The sequence below is a fragment of the Panulirus ornatus genome, chromosome 58 (genome assembly GCF_036320965.1).
Source record: "Panulirus ornatus isolate Po-2019 chromosome 58, ASM3632096v1, whole genome shotgun sequence".
NCBI lineage: Eukaryota > Metazoa > Arthropoda > Malacostraca > Decapoda > Palinuridae > Panulirus > Panulirus ornatus.
In genome coordinates, this window is record NC_092281.1 from 27,443,759 (window position 1) to 27,469,934 (window position 26,176).

A 26,176-nucleotide genomic window follows, 5' to 3' on the forward strand; every position below is an offset into this window, starting at 1 on the left:
AAAATATTCACTCCATCTCCTCTTCACCTTTCTTCCTCTTCCCCATCTCCTCCTTTCAGTGATCAGCCTATTTTTCTTTGTCCTCATACTATCAACCTCCTTCTAAAACATTTTCTTATTCTCCCTGAGTATACTCTCATTTGCCTTCTTTTTCAGCTCCTGCACTTTCTTCTTGCCACTTTCTCTTGTATATTTCCCAATCATTCACACTCTTTCCCTGCAAGTAACTCATAAAACTCTTTCTTCTCTTTCACTCACAACTTTACCTCCTCATCCAACTATTCACTTCCCTATCTCATCTTCCCATATCACACTTTCTATTTACTACATACTTTTCTCACATATGTAGGCAATGCTTCTCTAAATACCTCCCATTCCTCACCCACTCTCCTGGTTTCATTCACTTTATGACAATTTTCAACTAAGCTATACTGGTATCTCCTCACACAAGCCTCTTTCCCAAACTCTCTCACTTTTTTCATCCTCTTCCCATCCATATCATTTTCTCTTTTCCAAAAGCCTCTTCAAGTTTCCAGTCTCACCTCTACCAAGACGTGGTCAGATATCCCACCAGTTGCCCTCTTAACAATAAATGTATAAACTTGTAATGCCAAGTTTCCATCTGCCCCACTCACCCTTGTATAGGTATTTTGAAAGTTCCTTCTTTTAAACCAAGTACTCTCAATCACTAATCCTTTTTTTAACACAGAATTCCAAACTCTGTTCACTATTTTCATTCACATCAACAAGTACCTCATGTCCCCTAGTTATACCATTAACTACCACACCAACCACCCTTGCATTCAGATCATCCATAACTAATACTAGGTCCCTTGCAATAAATTGCTGACAGATATAGATATATAAGCAATGTTACTGTTTTTTTTACTTTGCATATGTATGGTACATATAACATGTGAAAAGCTGCAAACTATTGTCAGGCTATGTAGGACTTTGGTGTTAATTTCAAGATTGCTGGAGAGTATACAAATGCCACAGTAATGGCAACAGTGTTTTGACATCCATAGGGCAAGTGGAAATGTAGCAGTTTGTATATATAAATACTCATGAGGTATATCAGAATTTCAAAGTGAAAGAGTTATAGAGAATTCAACGAAGTGATGAACTAAACATTTTACAATGCTTGATGAACCCTTTAAACCAATGATTCAAAACCAAACAAATGTAGATGAACAGTTATGGAAATATTTGGAGAATCTACATGTTACCTAAAACAAGATTCCAGGTGAATTTTTTGAGTATTCATCTATGTCATAAACTAAGCATTAACAAAATCTTACCTGCATCTTTTGTTTCCCTATAATTCACCATTGTAAATATCATTTTATAAACAATTTCTTCCTGGTTATGTCTTGAACCTGACAGTGTCAGTGAATTATCATGACTTGTGTAGTTTCAAGTTTTTGCCACAGTTCAAAAAATTAACAAATGCCAATGAAGATATGATGTACAATATTATGCAAATAAAAATGTGAACGGAAATGCCTCATACTGTGTTCAACAAGCTGATCAGAATCTTACTTTGCCAGCTGTTGGTGTTGTGAGAGATGTCATGACCTACAGGTTCTTGGGAAACATCAGCAAGCATTGTCCAAAAGCTCTACTCCTTGCATCTTTAATCTCACGACCATTATCTCAGAGAGCCTGAAAGTCATCAAAAACACAAAGCATTTAGCAGTGCAAATTAACATGTACAACAAAGAGGACTGCTCAATTCTCATACATATTTCTTTTTTTTATCAGTTTAATGTTCTTTGTGTTTCAAACATACATCAACATCCATGTACAGTAGAATGGCAAATTCTCCTAGTTTAATGATTCATACTGTTGTTTACTGTATACAAACAATATGATACAAAACCTTTAAGTGTGCATCTTGTATATCACAAGTATAGATGCTAGTGTATATCAAAAATGGCTCTCTTCTTTGGCTCTCTCTCACTTTTGAATGAATGAGAGCTCAAATACCAAAAAAGAAAATGAACTTGCGAAAGTTATAAATCAGACTTTTGCTTATAAACTATATTCTCACAATACAACATATCCCTAACTCCTCTAACAAAAACAAAATTGAGGCAAGTCACAAGAACTGATGTGTATTACTGTTTGTGGATGCAAAGTTGAAACTCAAATATTGTACTGTAATGTGATTAGATCAAGAAAAAGTACCATGGCCAGGAAAAAAGAAAATATGTCCATTGTTACTATTAACTCCATTATCATTTACATAAGATGGATTAAGTGTACATAAGCATACACCTTTTGAGTTCTGGAAGGTGGTAAAAGGCATAGATGACTAATTCCGTAGCGTAAACTTGCTACTCTTAGGAAATAAAACAAAGACAAAATATCTGAGATATCAAGCCCTGCCTCTGTGAAAAAGACAAAATAGAACTGTGACAAAAACTTTGTGTCCATTATCTCAAAAATGTGAGGAAAAACTCTGGTTTAAAAACATCGAGAAACTGGGTAAAATAATGAAATCATAAACCAAAATAAAACAGCTTTGCAAATCAAATGTATGCATTTGAAAACTATGCCAGAAAATCTGGTAAAAATACAGCTTAAGGGCACCTTTGCACTTGGCATTTTCTGAAAAGTACGACATTTCCCATTACAATAAACAGTTTCATGTTGAGTATAAAATTCCTAGCACAGCTCTGAGGATTGATGACTGGCAGTGAATCAAAACAACTATCTGAACACCAAACTTAACTTTCCAACATGATTGCAGCTTTTAGCAGAAGTGAGCAACCCCCTGTGTAAAACTTATGAACAAAGCTATCAAAATTCCTTTATAATCTCTACTCTAAAGTGGAGCCACCAAAATGTTCAAACGCAACAATCTAATGATTTACGTATCATATCGACAACCACAAAATAAAGCAAGACATATCTACAACTTCTGTAACATATACAAGAATGCCATAGATTTCAATCTGTGACCAGGAACAGTAAATGAACAATTTAACTATCCATCCAAATTCTGCAGATTTTATAAAAGTGTTTCACCTACATTTACATTACTTGGTAACTTACTCAATTAAGTAGCTTTTGATACAGAGTAATTTTGCTATACAACAAAAGTAGTTCTGGCACGGGTTATGAGGATAAGGAAAAATGTTGGGCTAATTAGCATAACTGAAGGTGAAGTATTTACAAAACCTACAACAACCATATCTAGTTGCCATGATATAATCACAATCTTCAATATTAATGCCAAAAAAACAAACATACCCATGATTAAGCACCACACCAACTTCCAGTGAATGTGCCATTGGCCAGCCTTTCCATAAGCATAATTACAAAGTTGATTTCTGGAAGGAAGTTTTGCACAACTATGGCACTAACTCTTCTTCTAAATCTTCACTGTAGTTCAGGACCAGATCAGTTATAATGGTAGCTCTAAAGTCAAAGAGGACATACCATTTGCATCAGAACATAACTAATCTCCACTAAAAAGACTTCAGTTCCAGCTTGATTACACTTGGGGGTAAACAGTTCCATAAATCAACTACTCTACTGCTGAATGCATACTTTCCAATATCTAATCTTGGTATTTTTTTCAAATTTTTCATGTCCCCTTGTATCATTTATCTCTCATTCATTAACATAATTTGCTCTTTGCCTTCACTTTGACAGGCTAGGTACAGTTAGAGCTTTCAGTCTTTCCTCATGTGAGATGACGAAGTCCCAACACCAATTTGCTGCTCCTGCAAATTTTCGATCAAGGTAATATGATTTTTCTACACCAAGTTTGCTTATTACACAGTGTCTGAATTGGCTTGTACATAACATTCACAAGCTTGTACTATCTATATATTCAAAGGTTCTTTTTATCATTCCTAATATACAGCATGCTTTGTTAATTTTTCTGAAATATGGTCAAAATTCAATCTGCTGTTAATCATCATTCTCACATCATTATCAGAGTCGGATCTTTCCATCACTTTATGACCCTGTTTCGATATATAATGACTTTCAGGTTCTTTAGATTTTACAATCTTTACAGTTTTGAACTTTTCTTGAAATTTTAAAAACCACTTTTCACACCAGTGGTTCATACATTTCATACCCTTATGTAAGCATATGCAGTCAGTCTTTATCTGGATAATTCTGATAATTTTCATATCATCCGCACTAGGTAAAGATCACTGTGGTTTTTCAGGGACTAAGGAGTATCATGACTGTAGAGCTCAAACAAAGTTGGTCCAAATAAAAATCCCCGGGGGAATCCACTAGTTACTCTCTTCTAGTTAGAAGATTTGCAATTAACTATCATCTCCACTTTCAAACTTTAAGAATATCTTTAACTGATACACAAATCCCTGACCTGGTACATCTTCAATTCACAGGTTAATCTTTTATGAGAGACCTTATAAAAGGCTTTCATATAACTAGAGTATGCTATATTCACACATCCAACTAAGTCTAAAATCACTCTATATCCAAAGCTCGTCTTGATATCTTCCTAATCTGGTAATTTACCCTTTACTGGAACAAGCAGACTGGGTAAACTTTTTTCATATAACTTATGCTGGACTTAATCTTATGTTTTAAAAGAAAATTAAATAACTCTTTCTCATTTCCAATCACCACTTTGTTCCTCAGTAATTGCAAAGACTTATCTTCACTGGAACATTGTTCCTCAGTAATTGCAAGGACTTTTCTTCAATGAAAAATTATAAATCCAAAAATATAGAAGCACAAATGGCGAACCAAAACTGAGTCTGGAGTGGCAGAAAACGTCTGAAAGTGAAGGAGCCAAGATTTCCCAGTGACATGTTCTAAGGGCAAGTGGATACTGTACTCAAACATACATCTCCCTAACCTGATACCAAGAGTGTTTCTTAAATAAAAATATTGAAATGATCTTGCTGATGGATATACTGGCACCAGTGGATCAAACTGTATTACGCTGATAATTAATTTCCTTGAGCAATTCTGTTCCTTGATTTATCAACTGTTCTTAACAATGATACTGGAACTTCACATTTATTTTCACAAAGGCAGGGTAAAGGAGGTTGGTCAGGGGTAAGAATCCCCTCATTAGGGGTTCAGGTAAGTCAACACTCCCCCCCAGATCTCAAGATGGAGAAGGGTCAAAGCTCTATACCAATTACCACTAATCTTGATATCAAATGTACAAAAACCTTAACGTCTGAAAAAGAAAAGTCTACATGACGTCGATAAATCCAGTATGACATTAGCACAAGGAAAAACAAACTAAATCGGTATTATACAATTTAACCCACCGGTGCCGCCGCACAATAATCACTGCATGATGAATGTGGATCAGTGGTAGCACTTAACGAAATCTTCGTATACATGTCTATCTGACCAACTGACTACTCACTATACAGTCCTTCACTGAAAAACATAAAATAAGTTACCACCAAACTTCCCGTCACTGAACATTTTCGTAATCCGCCGCCTATGAATGTACATCACTCAAAATCTTACAAGTTATGTTTATGAAGAAACAAAATAATATGACACCAGCTGAACCCACTAACCTGCCTGGCAATGTGTCCAAGCAGATTACAATTACACCCAAGAAAGAAATGCCCTGAGAGTCCGTCTACTTGCCAGTTCCTTCGCCTAACATTTGTAAACTCTCGGGCGAACCATTGTATCTAGTACCCACATTATCACGCGCTACGCATTTCTGTGAAGCAAATTATTGCTTCGTTATCAACCATATAGTTCTGATTTATTAATATCATACCTATACCACGGTTGTCAGTGTTGAACAACCAAGACCTTAGCATGAGCTGTTCTCATGAAACAAATCAATAGTAAACTAATAGGATGGATGTCAACAATACACAAAGTCTTATAAAAGATTTTTAATTTAGGCATTTTTAGTACATTTTGTCACTCTAAATACATTTATTGCGTAAATCTAGCAAAATATGAAACTTTAGAGGATTTTAAGCATGGAGTTTTACAATTTTAGAAAGATCAAAATTTATTTTGGCATTACTGGAACCATAAAACAAAAAAAAACTCTAGCCACCATAAGGGAGTAAGGAACCAAACAGGGAACAATTATACTCGATTGTTATTGTTCAGATTTTAAAAAAATATCGCAACACTTAAGTGCATCCTTTCCACGTATAAGGAATTTTGGCAGTAATTCATACAAACACAAACCATTAAAATTACGGTTTTCAGAATAAATGTCATCTTTCATGACTGATATTTTTTTCGTGCCGGACTTACGAAATAAATTATAAAGGGTAATAATTACTCTAGTTATTACTACTAGTGCTTCCCTTGATTGAAACTGTTATCATTGTCTTTTACTTCACACCACTGCTCTTTCTGAACATCCCATTGGTTCAACAGCAAGTCCTATACTAGCTACTGTAACAGGATAATACTTTTCTCTATTTCATCAAAGAACTGAACTTTCCAGGGACTGAAAAATCGCTTCCCACTCTATAATCAGAAATAAGGAATAAATTCTTATCAAACTGGTGCAAGGTAATTCTGACTTCCATGAGAGACAATTCTTAAATGTAAAGTATAATCACTGGAACATTAGAAAATGTACATCACTACAACTGCAACAGAAATGTCTTCACATAATGAATAGGCGTTTAAATAAAACTCGAAAGTGAGACCTGGGTGTAGCGTTTGTATCTGGACTGCCAAAAAGAATTTGACACTGCCACATGGAAGGCTGATTAATAACTATGTGAGCGAGTTAAGAAGTATTGTCATATATAAAAATGCAAGACAATAGGATGTGACAGTTTTCTATTCTCGTCCAATTTTGCAAACTTTACATTACACATTATACCCATACAGCGCTGAACATTTGTTACTATACACATAACACTATTCTGTTTATACTTATACAAGAAATTACGTTCTTGTCCAATACTGATTATATGTACAATGGTAATTGTACACATATTAGCATCATATTACTCTCACCCCTAAAAAGAGAGAGAAAAAAAAAAGATACACAGTACAAGTCATCTCGGTGAAGCAAACAGTTTCTGTTTTCTTATATTCTTTTAACTGTGTTATAAAGTCAGTTTTAACATCCCTCTCCGCATTCACACACACACACCAGAACATAATGTTCTCATGTGTGACCATCCTCAACTACACACACTACACCTTTCTTCCATGACGGAAAGTTCCATATTGCCAACATATCCTAGTCCAAATATCATCTGGTCACTAACAATCCTTTTTATACCAGATAATATTGTTAGTTGTTATTATACAGTGTCTTAAAGTATTGTTGTCAACATGTCATTCTTCATCCTACATTTATTCATTTCTTGTTCACCCGTGATGAACGTCCTCATCTGCCTCATATACAAGTAACATGGGACGTCAATTTCATCTTTAACAGCTGCACATTCGGCCAGCATATCCTGCCTCACTTGGATAACTCACAAAATGAGAAGGGATCCAGTGAAACTAAACATTAATTTCCTTTATAAGATTCTTAATAAAACAATCCCTCATAAACAGGATTTCTCCTATTAAGCGACTTTAATGTTCCTCTAATATCGACAAAAAGTGCCTATACATTCTTTCTATCATCCTTGACTTGAGAGAGAGAGAGAGAGAGAGAGAGAGAGAGAGAGAGAGAGCATAAATTCCCTTAAGTAGAGTAAACGGCATTGGACAATTGAATATTCAATACTCAATCATTCTTTTCTTCACATATATCAAACTCCCATATCAATATTCGAGGCCGTTCTTCCTTTTCCATCTACTAAACTATCATAGAAAATAAGTATATCTTTCTTTGATGTATCATCAATATAACACGTTCTCAGATACCAGGTCTAGAACGTACATGGCGTTATATACAATTCATAGCCTAATAAGTACATCCGTTTTCTCTCCCCCCCCCTCCCCCCTTTGTACATGACCTTATGTTCCTTCACATTCCTCACAAGTTCTGCCCTACATTTTTGTACTATGCAACTCTCAAACAATGTCAAGACCTCCTCCTCCTCTTATCAATCTTATTCAATTATTCAAATTAATTTCCACTATTTTACCATGAATGTATGACAGATCTGATTCCTTCCTCATCACATCAACACTCTGCACTCATTGCCTTATCTTTCAGCTGAATTCTACCGATCCTACTTTTCCCAATCCTCGACAGTCATGGTGCAGCATCTGCAGTCAGTTAACGATCACATGATACATACGTCATTCGTAAGTTGGATATCCCGACCATGTATACAAAATAAAGTCGGACTTAGACCCCTCCTTGAGGAGTTCCTAATTTGCCCTGACGTAGCTCTCACCGAGGTAATATGAGATCCACCCTAGCATCCTGCCTCACACGCCCAGGTCTGCCAATTCATATACTTCTATCTGACAATTTACCTTATCAAAGGCACCTTGCAAGTCTACAAAAACTTTACACACACTCAACGCTCCATTGTCGGTGTATACCCTCTCATATCCACCACCACAGATTTTGGTTCCACCTACGGGTAAGAAACCGAAACAATGTCCACCATAGTTTCTCACCGTAATCCGAGAATCATAATAGCTTGGAACATTTTTAATTACAGAATCTAGCGCAGCACTTCATCTGTACTTAACGGTTACTACATAAAAAACAAAGCATAATATGAAATGATTTTATAGTTATGTGCTATGCAACAGGGGTGCATTCCAATGGCATTGCAAAATATACTATACAACCATTAAGTTTACTCACGCAAATAGATGAAGCAAATTTGCCTTTATGATAATCAAATGAACGAAAACATTTCACGTGTAAATCGTTAACTAAAATGACATAACCTATAGTGTTAGTTTCCTGTTCTGTGCGAGAGGAGGAAAAAGGCTGTAGATATAAAGGAACAAGACTATGAAATGATTGGTCGGTCGTTACTGATGTGTGAAACGAGTAGGTAGAATATTAGGGCTGACTTCCCCCTACTAGTACATCTTCCTTGTGATAATGAGTTACATTTGTTGAATATCATTTCTTATGTATCATATATGATACTGATTACATACATACATACATACATACACAGATCACTTTCCCGTCCTCAACATCCACTACTTTCCTAATCTGACTTCCACCATTACAATGCATGGGAGTGTAAGGTGTGTATTCTTTATCTTTCCTATTTCAGGTAGAGAATTGAGCGTACTTGTGTGTGCAATATGGAAAGATGATATGAACCACATTCGAACACATTTATATAACTACTATTAATAATGTACAACTTATCTAAACATACAGTCTAAAGATAAAAATCATTGCCCTTCGTTACGGCTGGTGTGTTGGTATGGAGGCTGTCCATCTTAAAGGCTATTCGTTGTGGGAATTGGACCACTTTAAATGGCTTTAGTGTCGCCCACATACCAACCACGACGTGCCTCACGAAGTGAGGAATGGTGGAGTAGCATTATGTAGATTTTGTGCTAGGATTTACCTGGTTGCTCGAGTCTGGAGTCAAAGGCGAGACACTGGAAACAATGGGGAAGATGACTGTATTGGGTAACGATCGTAGGACGGTCGTTAAAGGAGTAGTTTCTTATTTGCAGTTCGCTTCTGTAATAAACATATTATAAGCATGAATGTTATAGAAATAAACATAAGCAGTAGCTATTACTAATACCATTTTCTACAATATAAATGTTATGGTATATTTGATTAGCAAATCGTGTAGTTTGTCGAATACGACTAAAAATTCTTACCCGTTTCTCTTTATATTACAATCTACTTTCAGCATTACAAAACAGTTATGATTAATGTCATACCTCCTACAACAGACAAATATTTCTTATTACAGATTCCTGAAGTAATTGCTGATAATGGTGACGATAATTCCTTGTTTGTTGTGAAACATTGCTTTCTTGCCTCAACGATACAAGGAACCACAATCAGTAGTGGTGGGCTGATGGGTTGTGTACACGAATTCAAGCGGTGACTGTACCTTTACCCTTAACAAAGCCATACAAACTGCTGGAAATATTACCACCCAAGAGGTATTATAACCCATCTACAATTATCCTTTCTAACATTTTACACATACAGGTCTGTAGCCTCCAATGACTGACCCCTGGCACTAGTACAATAACAGTCTTCCACTTTTGGGGCAATATTCCCTTCTGAAGTTTGTATCAGATGAATCTAACAAAGGTCCTTATTAATACTCCCCAAACAATTCAAGATATTGCCCCCGGGGCAATAGACTTTCCAGTCTTACCTGCAACTACAAGCTCCTCTTCTGTAATATCTGTACACGACTAGTCTCTTCTATTAACACAAGCATATTCAAATTCCTTTCCTTCAGAGTCAGAATTCTTCAATCCCGTGGTAATGGTGATAACAGGTTAAGTTCCGCCCACTTCTCTATCATCAGCCACCCTCTGTGGACCAGCTACTACACCAAATCCTCTCCTCACTCCTCTCATCCTATCATTAGCTTCACCCTAGATTTCCTCAGTGGCCTTTACCTCAGCGAAATATCCTCAAGAAATCTTGCCAATGCTTTCCCCTAGCATCCCACCTAACCACACTACACGCTTTTGCCACTTCTCGTAAACCATTATTCTCTTCCTCAGACTTCCATGATCTTACCCAGTCCTTGTGTGTCCTCTTCAACGTGTCATTCCACGCCCTAACTTATACTTTATTATAACATCTCTTCCTCACAGTGGCTCCCTTGTGCTCCAGAACATTTCTGGTGGTGACAATCTCCCCTTATCTGACTATCTAAATCTTCACAGAAGCTAACAACATCATGTAGCTGATATTCACTGTACCAACCCGTCATTTGGTTTATGAAGTCGTCATATTTCTCCTAGTCAGTGTGTGTCATGTGTAACTAACACACACATTTCTCTAATGCAAGTTCAGTACGTAGTGCAAGGTGATCCCTCAGTGATTCACACTGACTACTCGACCTTGTGTATGCAACAGACATACATAGTCAATCCTCCCTCCCCTTGAATGATCAGGTGAATCATCCCTCAGCTATCTTGCATCATGATAATCACTACGGAACTGATGCCACATGACAACGCTCCAGTTCCTACTGTCTTTGGAGCCAGGTTCGTCATGCTTAACATTTACATCCCCATTACCAATTAATTTTCTAACCTATGTGAATCCTGACTTACATACACATTAACAAGGTTTATACAGGCCTCAGCAACTCGTATCCTGACCCCTATATACACCATTTCTCATTTCGTTGAAGGTTTTCATAATTTCCCATAACGTCTGCATCTGCCTTCAGAATGAAGTTCTCATAGTTCTTAGAGGGCAATTGTTTACCATTCCGATTCCCAGTTTCCTGCACTACCACTGCCAATATCATGTAATATATAACAATGCAAATCAGTCATCCTGTTAACGATTGCTATTTCAGGTTTCCTACATCCTTCCCATTGGTGTAATTTTCCCATGATCACCTTCATAAGACCAATATTCCTTACCTCATCATCCCAAACTCATTTTACGTACCAGTTAGTAAGGTGACGTTGAGTGTTATCATCCTTGCCACCGAAATCTCTTCAAGTGTATCCTAAGACCCCTGCTCACTAGTGCGTTTCTTCTCCAGTATTTCCAATCGTTCTCTAAGCGTTTTTCCCATCCTCAACCTTAGCAGCTTGATTACCATAAGATTAACAACAGAGTAACCTCAGACCAAGCGTTAGGTCCCCCCGTACCGGAACTGTTATAGTAGTACTGTTGGCTCACTCCGACTACGCAGCTAAGAAAACCATGAATCAGGTTCCGACACAGGCTCCGGGACAGTCCCTACCGGTGCCTCACAACACCCATCACCGTTAGGAGACCAAGTGTTATTAGTCAGCAGGTCCACCACATCAACAAGCCTTATACGTTCTGTCACCATCTTTCACTTTACCATAACAAATATTTTAGGTCATTGATCACACATGACTGACCCTGTATTGTAAGCCTGACCACATAACATATTCCTCCCCTCCTGTATTTTCTCAGCACATTCTTCCCGTGATATTTCTTGCCACAGTACTTTTAGAATCCTAATGGCGCCACCAAGCCTTTATGTCCATAACGACAACTGAAGCAGTGAGGCGAACACTCGACAAACTTCCGTACCTTCCTCTAGCCAGTACCAGGTACCCAGATTCTTGCCTGGCATCACTCCTGTAATAAGAGCCACAACACTTGCCTTCTCTTGTCACTTCACTAAATGGCGTTTTGCCCGCACCACGTCATCACTATCTACCAGAAACAAAGCCGGATCCAGACCCTTGTCCAATTACCCTGAGGTCCATTTATACCACTTCCTGACATCCAACTGTCACTAGGTTCTCCACAGCTCCGGCCTCGGACCCTGACCCTCCACTGTCAAGATTCACTTCTTCTTTCCAGAGTGGTCGAAACTCCAGGTGCTTCATTGCCAGTTGTGAAGCCCCACACCCGCTCTTGGGTCCTGAATTTCCAATCTGACAATACAGTTGCTACCTCCTGGGGTTCACCTCTCCTCCTGCACATCAACTTGTTGCCTCTTGCCCGATCTTCCTGTCTCTCTCCTGAGAGCTTCCCCTCCATCGCCTGCACATAACCACACGAGTGTTCCACACCTGAGAAGAATCCGAATCACTAGGCTGTCGGTCCTCCTTGAGTTTACCGTCGGACTCAATGCGTTCCAACACATCAGGTGGTCGAACCAGATTCGAACAAGGTTTTAGATTCGAATCACACATTTGAGCAAAACTATAAGCACTTTTTCATTCAACCGTGGGTGACGCGGGACCGGTATGTGAATGACTTACCAAAAGGAACTGTATATCCTCCCACCTGGATGTTTACAGATGGCGCAACACTTAAGGGAACCCTGATAGACTGCAAAGTTAGTATGATACACGTTCGATGAAATTGAACCCGGGAAGGTGTAATGAGGATAAGCTGCAGCGAAAGGCCTCGATATGAATGTTTTCTGTGTGTGTGTGTGTGTGTGTGTGTGACTAGGGAGTCAACACAGTCTATTTGTGTCAGTTCGATTACTTGCAGGCAGCAGACCCGAAAGTTTTAGGGCCACCTGGGACAGTCTATGCTGCGGGTGCGAATTTTACCTCACCTTACCGTGGTCCCTGTTGTGCGTAGTTCTTCGATGATTAATTAGCTTCATACTGTATCGAGAGAGGAGGCATTGCCGTGGTCCCATGGTGCTGCTTCAGGAGGGACGAGAGACGCTGCCGAGGTCTCTTAGTGCTGCTGTAGGAAGGATGAGGCGTGAACGAGGTTATATGGCGGCTTAAGACTTTTGCAAATGGAGGTGTGCACCTTGAAGTCCATAGCTAAACGACTGAGCACATGGGTACGGTATACTCCCAACGAGACCTGCGGGGATACCCTAAAGTACCCTTACTGACTCCATCTGAGGTGTGAATCATGATTAATGGGCATTAAAGGTTGTGGAACAACACGTTATTGGGGAGTAACCCGTGCTTGTTGGCAGGAGTGGCTGTGAAGTGAAGTGATATGTTGCAAAAGGCACCCGGGTCGCCCACACCAAGTGGTGCCGTCATAACGAGAGCCTCAGATGAGGACGATGACTGCAAGCAAGAATGGATTTGTTGCGTTTACAAAGGATGCGTCGCTACAGATCAACAGAGCTATTTTGGTCTGGTTGACGTAATAGTTGTACTGTTTCCCCGCTGTGTTAAAATCATTATCCAAACCAAACTGTACCGCTGGAATGAGAACTAAATGGACAAGGTACTTTCCAGCTACGGTCCAGTCATTAGCAAGTACAGCCTGTAAACTCCTGTGAAGCCCATTCAGGAAACGACTGAAACACTTCTTGCAAATATGAAACTTCCAAAGTGAGAAGTGAAAAGCTCTGAGGAAACAGATCTTGTAATCCAAAACTTGACCTATAGTGAGTATTGGAAGACAAATAATATGGAACGGTTGCTTTTGCATTGACGGAGTATTTTACAAATTTCCGCTGCACGCTGGTAAGCATCAATCAACAAATGAATGAGTTTACAAACAGATGAATAGCAATCATTAGAGGATGGCGCAATTGCAGAACTAAAAGTTAGTGAAATGAAAGCGAACAAAGGACTCATGTCGGACGTGACTTTCCAGACTGAATAAAAGTAACCAGTGGTGATCTACGTGGGTTATGTATGGTTAGGGTCGTTCATGTTCTTGGTCTATTCATACAACTTGCCAGGACTGCAGTCACACTTGAATGTCTACATGAGATGGTAAAGTTTCCTAACCTACGGGAGAAATAAGAAGTATTGAGGATTGTGACAACAGATACATGATTCAAGAAATTCAACCCAAGTGCAGGGCGATGAAGATGGGTGACGGTTGTTTGAGGACAAAAAATATAAGACTGACATGTTGCAGAAAGAAATTTCATTGATCATATGCGACATTTACACCCAGCCACTGGTTACATATTCATTCATTTAATCTTTAAGATTACTAAAGGGTTGGTATTTAAAGCCTCACTTGGCAACTTGTTCCAATCGTCGTCTTTGTGTCTATAACACAACCTACTTTATCGAACCTAACTTGTTCAAACAAATCAATTACCGTGTTCTCTCTCTTGAGTTTATATTCTTGTATTCTATGTGTATCCCTTCTCGTAATTTCCATTTGTACACCTAAAGCACGTCATTCAATGGGCCTTAATAGAGAATGCGTCAGCATTCTTAGTCTCCAAAAATAAGACATTTTTTTATGTTTATCAGCTTTGTCATCCTTCTCTACATCCTCTCAAGCACTACATATCCATTCTGTAGCATAATGATCAAAACTAGTGTATAGTTTAAAAAACGTCAAACTACAAGCAGTTGCAGCCATTTTCTTACTAAAGCTGAAGGAAGTGAAACCAAATATGCGTAAAAGTTTTGTATCGTCCATGAATACGCGGTTCTGGCTTTGGATCTCCATTGATTGCACCTACATCTCTCTCTTGCCGTTGACCTTACTAGTTTCTACGATGTTAAGATGTTACAAAGTTTTCTTGTTTCCCTGCCAGGCTTTAAAATTTGCAATGATAATCGCCCATTAAGCCATTCCTGCGGTGCATTACATCAATAGGTAGACATATCACTGCGGTCTTGGAATCATCGGAAAATCTATGTACTCTTTTGTCAACTGCGTCAAAATGAAGATGGAAAAAGCAATCCACAGTAAAAAACCAGAATCACATTAGAGCATGTTCCACCAAAGTATCATTTAGTGAAACAAAGATTTACCTTCCAAAAGAGGGCAACATACCTTGCAGTCACTGCAAGCGAGCTACGCTACAAGGAAGAGGTCGGAGGCCTTCGTCTTACGAACTGTAGAAGCGAGGAAGGACAAAGTAGACGTCATGACAACTTTAAAAGAATGTTAAATACAAGGGACGATTCCAACAGTATTTTTTACGATACGGAAACGGGGGAACATACAGGACAACTAGTAAGAGAAAGACGTGTGTAACAATTTTACTGAAGGAAGAAGTAGCGACATGGTGAACAAAGAACTTCTAATGAAATAACAAAATGCCAATAGACGGGGACAGTATGTTAAGCTCCCTAACAGTAGGCGTAAGATGGAAAAAATTGTCAAGCACACACACATACACACACTCATGTAAGCAATTTAAGAGATAGTAGAGGACTGATAATGGGGGATTTTGGGTACTCATGATGACAAAGCATAGAGTGAACAAGAAAAATTCAGGTATCAGTGTGGCAGTAAACAACCTACGATAACAGGAACGGATACACCATCATTACTAGATCTTGTCTTCACACACAAGCATTGATATTATCACTTTTCGTTATGTGGTTAATAAAGATTGTAAAAAGTAGAGGCGAGACAAGACGAAAAGAGCACATACATCATAATCACGAAATCTTAAAAAAATAAGTAACATTGGAAGTGTAGTTTAGTGGCCAGAAACTAAGGCATTATGGTGAAAAGTTTTGTGAAACTTATAACGAAGGAGTAGGAACATGTGTACCTCTAACCTCAAATATAAAGGAAAGATTAAGAAAGGGAGGAATGGCTCAACCCTTAGGGGTTGGTCGATAAATTAGGCTGGAAATCCTCTCCTCTTTTTTTTTTTTTTTTAATTTTCCAAAAGAAGGAACAGAGAAGGGAGCCAGGTGAGGATATTCCCTCAAGGGCCCAGTCCTCTGTTCTTAACGCTACCTCGCTAACGCGGGAAATGGCGAATAGTATGAAATAAAAATGAAAGTTTTAGATATCTGGGAGTGGATTTGGCAGCAGATGGAACCATGGAAGCGGAAGTGAGTCCCAGGGTGGGGATGGGGGCGAAGGTTCTGGGAGCGTTGAAGAATGTGTGGAAGGCGAGAACGTTATTTCGGAGAACAAAAATGGGTATGCTTGAAGGAATAGTGGTTCCAACAATGTTGTATGGTTGCGAGTCGTGGGCTACAGATAGGGTTGTGCGGAGGAACGTGGATGTGTTGGAAATGAAATGTTTGAGGACAATATGTGGTGTGAGGTGGTTTGATTATGTAATGAAAGGGTAAGAGAGATGTGATGTGTAGTAATAAAGAGTGTGTGGCCGAGAGAGCAAGAGAGGTTGTATTGAAATGGTTTGGTCATATGGAGAGAATGAATGAGGAAAGATTGACAAAGAGGATATATGTAGCAGAGGTGGAGGGAACGAGAAGTGGGAGACCAAATTGGAGGTGGAAGGATGGAGTGAAAAATATTTAGAGCGATCGGGGCCTGTACAGGAGGGTGAAAGGCGTGCAAGGAATAGAGTGAATTGGAACGATGTGGTATAACGGGGTCGACGTGCAGTCAATGGATTGATCCAATGCATGTGAATCGTCTGGGGTAAATCATGGAAAGTTTTGTGGGTCCTGGATGTGGAAAGGGAGATGTGGTTTCGGTGCCTTAGACATGACAGCTAGAGACTAGTGTGAACGAATGTGGCCTTTTGTCTTTTCCTGGCGCTACCTAGCGCGCGCAGGGTAAGGGGGTGATGCTATTTCGTGCGTGGCGACGAGAATGGATGGAGGGAGCAAGTATGAATAAGTATATGTGTATATATATGTATGTATACGTTGAAATGTATAGGTATGTATATGTGCATGTGTGGGCGTGTATGTATATACATGTGTATGTGGGTGGGTTGGGCCATTCTTTCGTTTGCTTCCTTGCGCTACCTCGCTATCGCGGGAGACAGCGACAAAGTATAATATATATATATATATATATATATATATATATATATATATATATATATATATATATATATACAATAGTTCATCCAAAACATTATGTTTCTGTCTCCAAAGAATCCTTCAATCACTTTAATCCTAGACAAACACGAATTCAATTAGAACCCCTCCCCTCACGCTGAATGGACGCCCTCCTACTAAGCAAACCAACGGTTCTAAGCATAACATTCGACACTCGCTCCCCATATCAGTAAGATCAGCACACAAACTAAATGCATCAGATTTGGACAAGAATCCCTCAATATACTCCAGAAATGGTTCATGCGCTCCACTGAACTAGCGCCTCAACTGCCAGGTCTTTCACCCACTAGAAAGTAAATACAACAAAGTTGTAAAACAAACAAAATAATGCACTGCGAACAATTGCAGTATGCTTAAAAATACAAAGCCCACTTCAACATACTTGGCACCCAATACTGTGTAAGAGAACTGTATACCGCCTAACACCCCCCCCCCCCCAAAAAAAAGTAAAAGGCTTACACATTTCAGTAATCTTTACCTATAAACCCCGATCATGTCCAGACAAGCAACAAATCAAACCCTTCAACCATACAAATACGAGTCACGCCCTCATTTTACTTTTTGGAAATACCCGTCACTATAAAGACCGCCTCTGTAGCTGTCAAGTACGCTGCACTGTAAAAAACAACCAACCAGTACCCAAAGATTTCCATAGTTTCACCGCCTCATATACCTTAATTATGACACTACACATTGCCAGAAAGTCGTTCCCTGTAAACCAATTTGTAATTGTGCCTTGCGCCCGCCTGCATGTTCAGGCCCCGCACTTTCAAATCATCTCAGAGGTCACTTCTCCACATTCTTTGTAAAACACCTGGTACACCTACCTTTAACCATTCCTGAAGCCACAATATCCCTTGGTCCATTTCGCCATCCCATTCCACTATGGGTGAAAATTAGGGATTACAAGAAGCGGGGGTTTGTCACTGTCGTCACAAACATTAGTGGCGTGAAGGCAATTAATTTGGAAGGAGCTACGGTGGTAACAAAGGATTAGTGAATGGGGTGCTAAATGCCAGGAATAGGGTATAATTGGGTGGCATGTATAAAAGAAAAATCTAACTTCCAACTGAGTTGGCGACAGGGAATTCCCGATTTAAATAGTACACTTTTACATGGATTAATTGGGTCGAGTTACCGGATAATGAGTAATCGTGTCCTTACGAGCATTCAAAAAGCGGTTTAAGTTGAACTTGCAACCAGAGGCACCTGGACGAATGCTCGATATTTCCTAATTTGTGTGAAACTTTATAGTGATTTTCCTTAAGATGGTGAATGTTAGCAAGTTTTGAAAAGGTTAGTGTACCGAAATAGAGAATGGGAGATCAGCATAACTTCACCAAGACGGGAAATATGAAAATGAAAGGTAGTGCCTTTGGGCAAGATTTTTCTGGTATGCTCAACTGTTGAAAGAGTAAGCCAAAAGATTTGGATATTTCTAGTGAAATGAGATATGTGGAAGCTGTGCGATGTAGTTTACAAGAGATAGTGGTGGAAATTGAAGATCTGTGGCTGAAAGTAAGCACACAACATGGCGAGTATAAACTTAATATTTTGTCGAGACCCGTGAAGCTGCAAGAGCATCATTATATGCAAGGGTCAATTGTTGTTGTAGTAACAAACGACAAAAATTTTGGTATGATGAGCTTGGTGTTTAGGACTAAGTTGATGTAACTGGTTTGGCAAAATGTCTGTTGCCTCAGTTTAACGGTAGTGAAAATTAGAATTGTAAGTACTCCCGAAGCTTACCTATTACGGTACATAGTATGGAAAATCAGATTCAGAAAACGTGGATTAATAGAAAAAAAAATAGTGAAAGCATATAATATTTGACAAAGAACTAGGCAGCAATTTCAGATGGTGGGTTTTAGACAGGCGAGATTACTTTTTTTTTGGACGGGATGGGTAGAGAAATTTAAGCAACTGTTTTTAATAAGTCTACATGTCTTTTGGGAGTGGAGCGCCCTTGAAGATGACGTTGTCTGCTCCCATGACAATTCAAGTGAAAAACTATAATGCCGATATCTCGATGTGTGAAGTTCGAGTTACTGCGAGTACATTGAAATTTGCCAGTGGAGGGACTTCGTATTGAGAACCTGGAAAGTGGTTTTTAGATACCTTAGATTAGTTAAGACCCAACTGAAACAAGGGAATTGCACTTAAAACAGCGGAGAGAAATGTGCGATGGTCTTGTATGGTACAACAGGGAATGAGCCATATACAATAACGGGTTTGATAACTGACATTAATATGACAATATATAGCGTAAGGACAGTTGACTGAATGACTGGGTAAGAGAAGGGTTTAGTAGTATAAAGAAGCATGTACATGAACCACTGGTGTGCGAAGTGAAAGAAAAGTTGGTGCATTTTATGCATAGTATCTATAGAGCACATGCAATAGTTCTCCAAATGCTACTTAGCATAAAAAAAAAAAGGTCCCTCCGTAATGTTCTGATGCTAATAGTCCTTTGGCGTGGCATCATCAGTTGACAAAACAATGACGTTATCACAACTTGCTTCAAAAGTCTAACCTGTCCCGGATACAGTGTAGTGCAGTCTTGGCCAGTGGGAGATCCTCAAAAGTGGTCCTGGGTAACACAAAGACAAGTCCTGGGGTAAACATACACAAACAATACACACATTTTACATACTTCTCCCCATTTCCTGCTTCTGATGTAGTGCAAGAAAAAAAAATAAGTTTGTCCCAAAACAGGTGTACAACCAAAAGTGGTACTAGGTAACACAGAAAATTATATATAAAAAACATATACATGGTAATCAGAAAGTGAAAAACAGCTTTGAACGCACACATCAATTCTTTAACAATGTAGCAATCATGCAAAAAGCACCAAAAAAGGCCTTTACGCCTAGGCAAAACCATGAATCTTACAGAGTCCAGGGGTAATAATTATTTCTTCTCTTTTATTATAGTCGCCGTCTTCCTCGTTAGCGAGGTAGCGCAAGGAAACGTACGAAAGAATGCCCACCCCACCCACATACACATATATATACTTATACGCCCACACACGCACATATACACATGTGCATACTCATACTTGCTGTCTTCATCCATTCCCATCGTCACCCCGCCACACAAGAAAAGGCAACCCCTCCCCCCGGGTGCGCGTGAGGTAGCGCTAGGAAAAGACAACAAAAGCCAGTCATTCACACTCAGTCTAGCTGTCACGTGTAATGCATCGAAACCACAGCCCGCCCCCTTTCCACATCCACGCTCCACAAAACTTACCATGGTTTACTACAGGCACCTCACATGCCCTGGTTCAATCCATTGACAGCACGTCGACCCTGGTATACCACATCATTCCAATGCATTCTATTCCTTGCATGCCGTTCACCCTCCTGCAAGTCCAGGCCCCGATCGCTCAAATCTTTTCCACCCCATCCTTCTACCTCCAATTTGGTCTTCACTCCTCGTTCCTTCCACCTTTGACGTACTTTCCCCACTCATTCTCTCCGTGACCTAATCATTTCAATACATCATCATCTGCTCTCTCAACCACACCTTTCATTACCACAAACCTCTAACCCTTTCATTATCTACACCAAACCATTTCACACCACATATTGTCCTCAAACATATCATTTTCAACACATCCACCCTCCTCCACACAACCCTATCTATAGCCCATGCCTCAACCATAAAACATTGTTGGAATCACTATTCCTTCAAACACCCATTTTTGCTCTCCGAGATAACGTTCTCGCCTTCCACACATTCTTCAACGCTCCCAAAACCTTCGCCCCTACCCCACCCTCTGACTCACTTCCGCTTCCATGGTTCCATCCGCTGCTAAATCCACTCCCAAATAACTAAAACACTTCACTTCCTACCATTTTCCTCTATTCAAACTTACCTCCCAATCAACTTGTCCCAAAACCCACATTTACTCTCAGCTTTCTTCTTTCACACTACCAAACTGTCACCAACTTCTGCAGTTTCTCACCCGAATCAGCCACCAGTGCTGTATCATCAGCCAACAACTGACTCACATCCCAAGCCCCTCATCCACAGGAGACTGCATACTTGCCCCTCTCTCTCAAAACTCTTGCACTTACCTCCCTAACAAGCCCATCCATAAACAAATTAACAACCATTGGGACAATCATAAACACATACATATATAGGTGAAGGAACAATGTGGGTTCATGAGCGATAAAGGGTGTGTGGATCAGCTGGTTGCTTTAAACAGTGTACAAGAAGATAAATTGACTTGTACATGGCATTTATGGATTTGGAGAAAGCATACGATAGCTTGTTTAGGGAGGGGTGGAGTGAGGTAAATGGGAAGCAAGTAAACTGTTGCTTGCTGACGATACATCACTGGTAGTAGATTCGAGAGAAACTGCATTAGCTAGTGACTAAGTTTGGTGTGCATGAAAAGGAAGTCTAGTCTATGTGAATAAAAGCAAGGAAGTTGAGAGTATGTGAATAAAAGGAAGGTTACTATGTTTAGCAGGGTTAAGGGACATCTTAGGTGGGGTGTGAGTGGAGAAAAACTGGAAGTTAAGGGTTTTAGATACCTAGAAGTGAACATGGCAGTAAATGGAATGGGAAGTGAATCACAGGGCAGATGGGGGGGTGTGGGGCCCCTCCAGGAGCACTGAAGAATGTGATGAAAGTTAATGTTACGTGGGAAGGCAAAAATGGTTATGTTTGAAGGAACAGTAGTCCTAACAAAATTGTGTGGATGCCAGGTAAGGACTACAGACAAGGTTGTACGGAGGGTGGATGTGTTGGGTATTAAATGTTTGAGGAGAGTGTGTGGTTAGGCAGTATGATCGAGTCAGTAATTAAAGGGCAAGAGGAAGGTGTGGTAATGAAGTGTGGTTGAGAGAGCTGAAGGTGCTTGAATTGGTTTGGACAGGAAAAGAATGAGCAAGGAAAGGTTAACAGAGGATATATGTCAGAATTGTAGGAAACAAAATCATGACCAAATTGGAAACGCAAGGAAGGAGTGAAAATCTTTTTCGAGTGATTAGGACCTGAACATGCAGGAGGAGGAAAGGCGTATATGGGATAGTAAACTGGACATTGTGGTATATTACGGTAGATGCACTGTAAATGGATTTAACCAGGGCATGTGAAGCACCTAAAGTAAACCATGGAAAGATCTGTAGGGCCTAGTTGTGTACAGGGAGCTGTGATTTCACTGCATTACACATGACAGAGAAAGAGTGCGTGCAGATGTGGCCTTTCTTCGTCTGTTCCCTGGCATTACACTCTCTGACGCAGATGGTGCCAATGTTGTTTTCTTGTTCCCTCCATATCTGATACACATCCTCATTGTCAACTTTTCCTCACTCATTCTCTCCAAATATCCAAATCATTTCAACATTTGCTCTTCTGCTCTCTCGGCCACAATGTTTTTATTACATCTTTCTCTAGCCCTTTCATTACTTACTCAACCAAACCACCTCGCACTACATATTGTCTTCCAACATTTCATTTCCATCACATCCACCCTCCTATCGCCCATGCCTAACAACCATATAATATTGTTGGAACTACTATTTCTTGAATGATCCAATTTTGCTCTCCGAGAAAATGTTTTCTTTCTACACATTGTTCATTGCTAACAAAACATTTGCTCACTCCCCCACCCTTTACCATTCATTAGTATTTGCACATAACACATCCAACACTATCAAAATTACTATTCCTTCACATAAATCAATCTTTCTCCAAACAGGTACATAATCCTTCCATATGCATTTGTCAATTCACTTAGCCCATCCCTTTCTCCTATCCACAGAGCCACTTCAGCCCCCAAGGTGCCATTTGCTACACATTCCATTCCTAAGCAAATTTATTCAAAACAGTAAACAAACACATCCTGCTGATGAATGAACATATTACTCAAAAAAGGAATCAAGAACATAAAACAGTTCTACTAGTGAATCCACATAAAACTGAACAACATACCCAATTAAGCTACCTTTTATCTGTATTTTCTAATTTCCCTACAACTCTTTAGACATCACATTTCCGAGAGTGGTCAAACTTCTCTACCCAGACCACACAAATGCAATACCAAACAAGATAATAACTGCCTAAAACACACCCCATTTCAAGAACCTTTAGAGAATTGAGTCAGGATGGAATACACAATTTCCATCCCTATAGCTAAAGGCAAGTGGTTGAAATTTATTTCTTCATGCCCACGTTTATTAATGACAAAGCACTTGCTAATCATATTCCACTTGTGCTACTGAAATCAAAACTAGTTTCTATCTATATCAAATGGTAAAAGAACATTGTACTCTAAAAACCTCTAACCTCACCGAAAGATTTTAATTCCACAATTTGCATACTCATTCCCCTATGAACAAAATTTTCATGTAATTATCCAAGATTCAATTTCAAACAACTCGAACAAAAAATGTACAAGCAATGAGGAGGCTGTGTTGCAGCTCTGCATATATAGCTCAAATGCTCTCAAAACAAAGAACCGAAGTGTGGATAAGCAACAAGAAGGAAATGCAAGCTGTGGTAAATTTTCTATAGTTGCATGGCGAGGACGAAATATGTTATGAGGAGCCGGGAACATAAAACACTGGAGTTATTTGAATTTATGGAAGTGTGGAAGGTATGTCATAAAAACAACTAACTGGACATTGAAGCAAAGGTTGCAGACTGAGATTGGAAATTTAAGTTTAATATGCAAGGATGTGGCAGTGGTGGAAGTACTACAAAAGATGCACTGGCCACTTTACTTAAGGATGACAGTTCACTGAATACTTAGATAATTCTTACATTGCTATACTTTATTTACAAATCTAATACTTCACTCAGTAAGAAAACATCCCAACTTCTGTGTGCTGATCACGTTAATCTAACTTCTCTTTCGGCCGGAGACTGGATACCAAGGGTGAAACCCAATTACTTCTGAAATTAACCTTGATCTTATTAACTGGTTATTTTGTATTCTATGATGCTTGACTGAAAGAAACTCTGAATAACATTAATATTTTATTGATGAATCACTGCTGTTTAACAGATGTCCTTGAAGCTATTGCAGCTGGAAAAGAAAATCTGGTTAATAACTTATCGACATCGGTTCGTCATTACCAAATTCCCCTTACGATATAAAATACTCGTCTTATTTGTAACAGTGATTTCTGAGTAATCAACATAAGCTGGCATTTCTTTTAATCAAATTTTCCTCCTTAAACCACCCCAGTATAAAATCATTTGGATGTTTGAGAATGCCAACTTTATCTTGCACTATCTAGAGGACTATGGCGGGAATTTAATGATCAAGTTCAGGCAATTGAGGGGAGGGAAAGTGAATTTTAACTCACAAATCCAGTCCTCTGCTACTTGACGAATCCCTTGACTGATTCAAATCCTTATCCAAAGTGATCCATCATCCTCCAGTGAGTTCCTCCAAGTGCAGAACCTGTCCCCGCATAATCCTTTTGTCTCCTTGGTAAGGCCAACTGAGAGATCCTTATGAGAGCATCTCATCCATTGTGATCCAAGTTATCCATTAGTGTGATCCTCCCCTTGCTAGCTTGCTGCAGCATTGTATCCTCCTGATCCTCTGATCCTGATTTGAGCCTCTCGTCCATGCCATTGTGAATGATCCTCCTCCACTTCTCAAATCCTAGCATTCCAAAATCTACGATAATTTGGCAGGAAGGATGGCCATACTGCAGCAGCCTACTAGCTACGGGACTGTGTAGAAAGAAAAACAAAAAATTAGTCTCTTGTAATACGATGTACATAATCTATGGGTATACCTTTATTCAATACAAAATCAATCAGTGGACAATTTTTATTGAACATTTTTATTAAAATGTATGAGGTGTATTTACACTGAATACTAGGAAAATATCAGATATAAGAACTGTTCAGTTGAGGAGGAAGAATGGAATGTGAAAACATAAGATAACAGCACAGTCATTAAACAAGTGAACTTGCACAGTAGTTATTAAATGTAATCTTCCTTACATTTATCTTTCTGTAAACATAATACGCTCTTACAGATCTAAAACTTAACTTGCCCTTTGTATACGAAGACATTCAATGTTTCCTTAATACTGAACATTGACCACAGAATAGACGGCATACACCTATGTAAATTGAAAATCATTGTTAGTCACAATAAAAACGCTAAAAAAGTACAAAAACTTTCCACAAGGCTGCATTTCCACAAAACAAATATGCTACTCTGAGCACGATATCTTTTATGCTGGCTGTCCAAACTGGTGTTAATGTGGCATTTCAATGAACTTTATTCACAAATTTTAAGCTAATAGCAATTTTGCCACACACCCGAGGGCCTTTCAATAGAATAACTAATTATTAGGACAGCCAGTGGACCAAAGGGCAAGTGGGACGTTTGACTGGCAACAGTGCAGACCTGACGTCCTCCAGTCCAGTGCCAAGGGCTGTACGGGTCCGGGGACACAGTCAGGTCAGCTCGGGGCACCTGAGGTCAGTGCGGAGGTCTGTGCTCCTTTTAAGATGTGCCCCAATGGGATGCTGCAGCCTATAACTTGGCACCCATCACATAATAGGGTAACTTCACCAGGTTAAGTCATGTGGATATGAAATTCTTCATTGATGTCTTCTCTACCCAAAGACTTGCACCAGGCAATACACTCCCAACATAACCATTTTAATAGCGATCTCGGGACCTGGACCGAGATCGCGAGGGTGACCGGGAGTATGATCGACGCACTGGAGAGTAAGTAGGTGAGCCTCGGTATCCCCGAGGTGAGCGAGATCGGGACCTTGACCGTCCACGGCCACCTCCACCAGAGGCTGGACTAGATCCTCCGTAGTCTTCTTTCACACGGATGTAGGAATTTTCTCCCTGCAATAAGATGAAACACAGCGCTTTTAAATTCCAAAGCAATCCTATTAC

At 39.4% G+C, this 26,176-nt stretch overlaps 2 protein-coding genes across 7 annotated transcripts in view; both read right to left on the reverse strand.

Annotated features, from left to right (window-relative positions):
• Positions 1–12,461, reverse strand: part of LOC139766688 (uncharacterized) — a 375,409-nt gene extending 362,948 nt beyond the window's left edge. Inside the window, exons 1-3 of the mRNA XM_071695606.1 lie at positions 11,504–12,461; positions 9,465–9,583; positions 1,543–1,665 (exon numbers count right to left, since the gene is read on the reverse strand). Of these exons, the coding sequence (XP_071551707.1) occupies positions 1,543–1,609 (67 nt within the window). The 5' untranslated portion in view covers positions 1,610–1,665; positions 9,465–9,583; positions 11,504–12,461. The remainder of the gene's footprint in view (positions 1–1,542; positions 1,666–9,464; positions 9,584–11,503) is intronic.
• Positions 12,462–24,260: 11,799 nt separating this feature from the next.
• SF2 (splicing factor 2) overlaps positions 24,261–26,176 on the reverse strand; it is a 36,381-nt gene continuing 34,465 nt past the window's right edge. Inside the window, exons 4-5 of one of the 6 annotated variants that reach the window (XR_011716940.1) lie at positions 25,670–26,125; positions 24,261–24,981 (exon numbers count right to left, since the gene is read on the reverse strand). Coding sequence is in view for 4 of the 6 variants with exons in the window: in XM_071695607.1 (XP_071551708.1) it covers positions 25,928–26,128 (201 nt within the window). In the remaining 2 variants the exon portion in view is untranslated. Of the gene's footprint in view, positions 26,129–26,176 lie in introns of all 6 variants that reach the window. The other 5 variants (XR_011716939.1, XM_071695609.1, XM_071695610.1 and 2 more) reach the window with 5 other exon arrangements.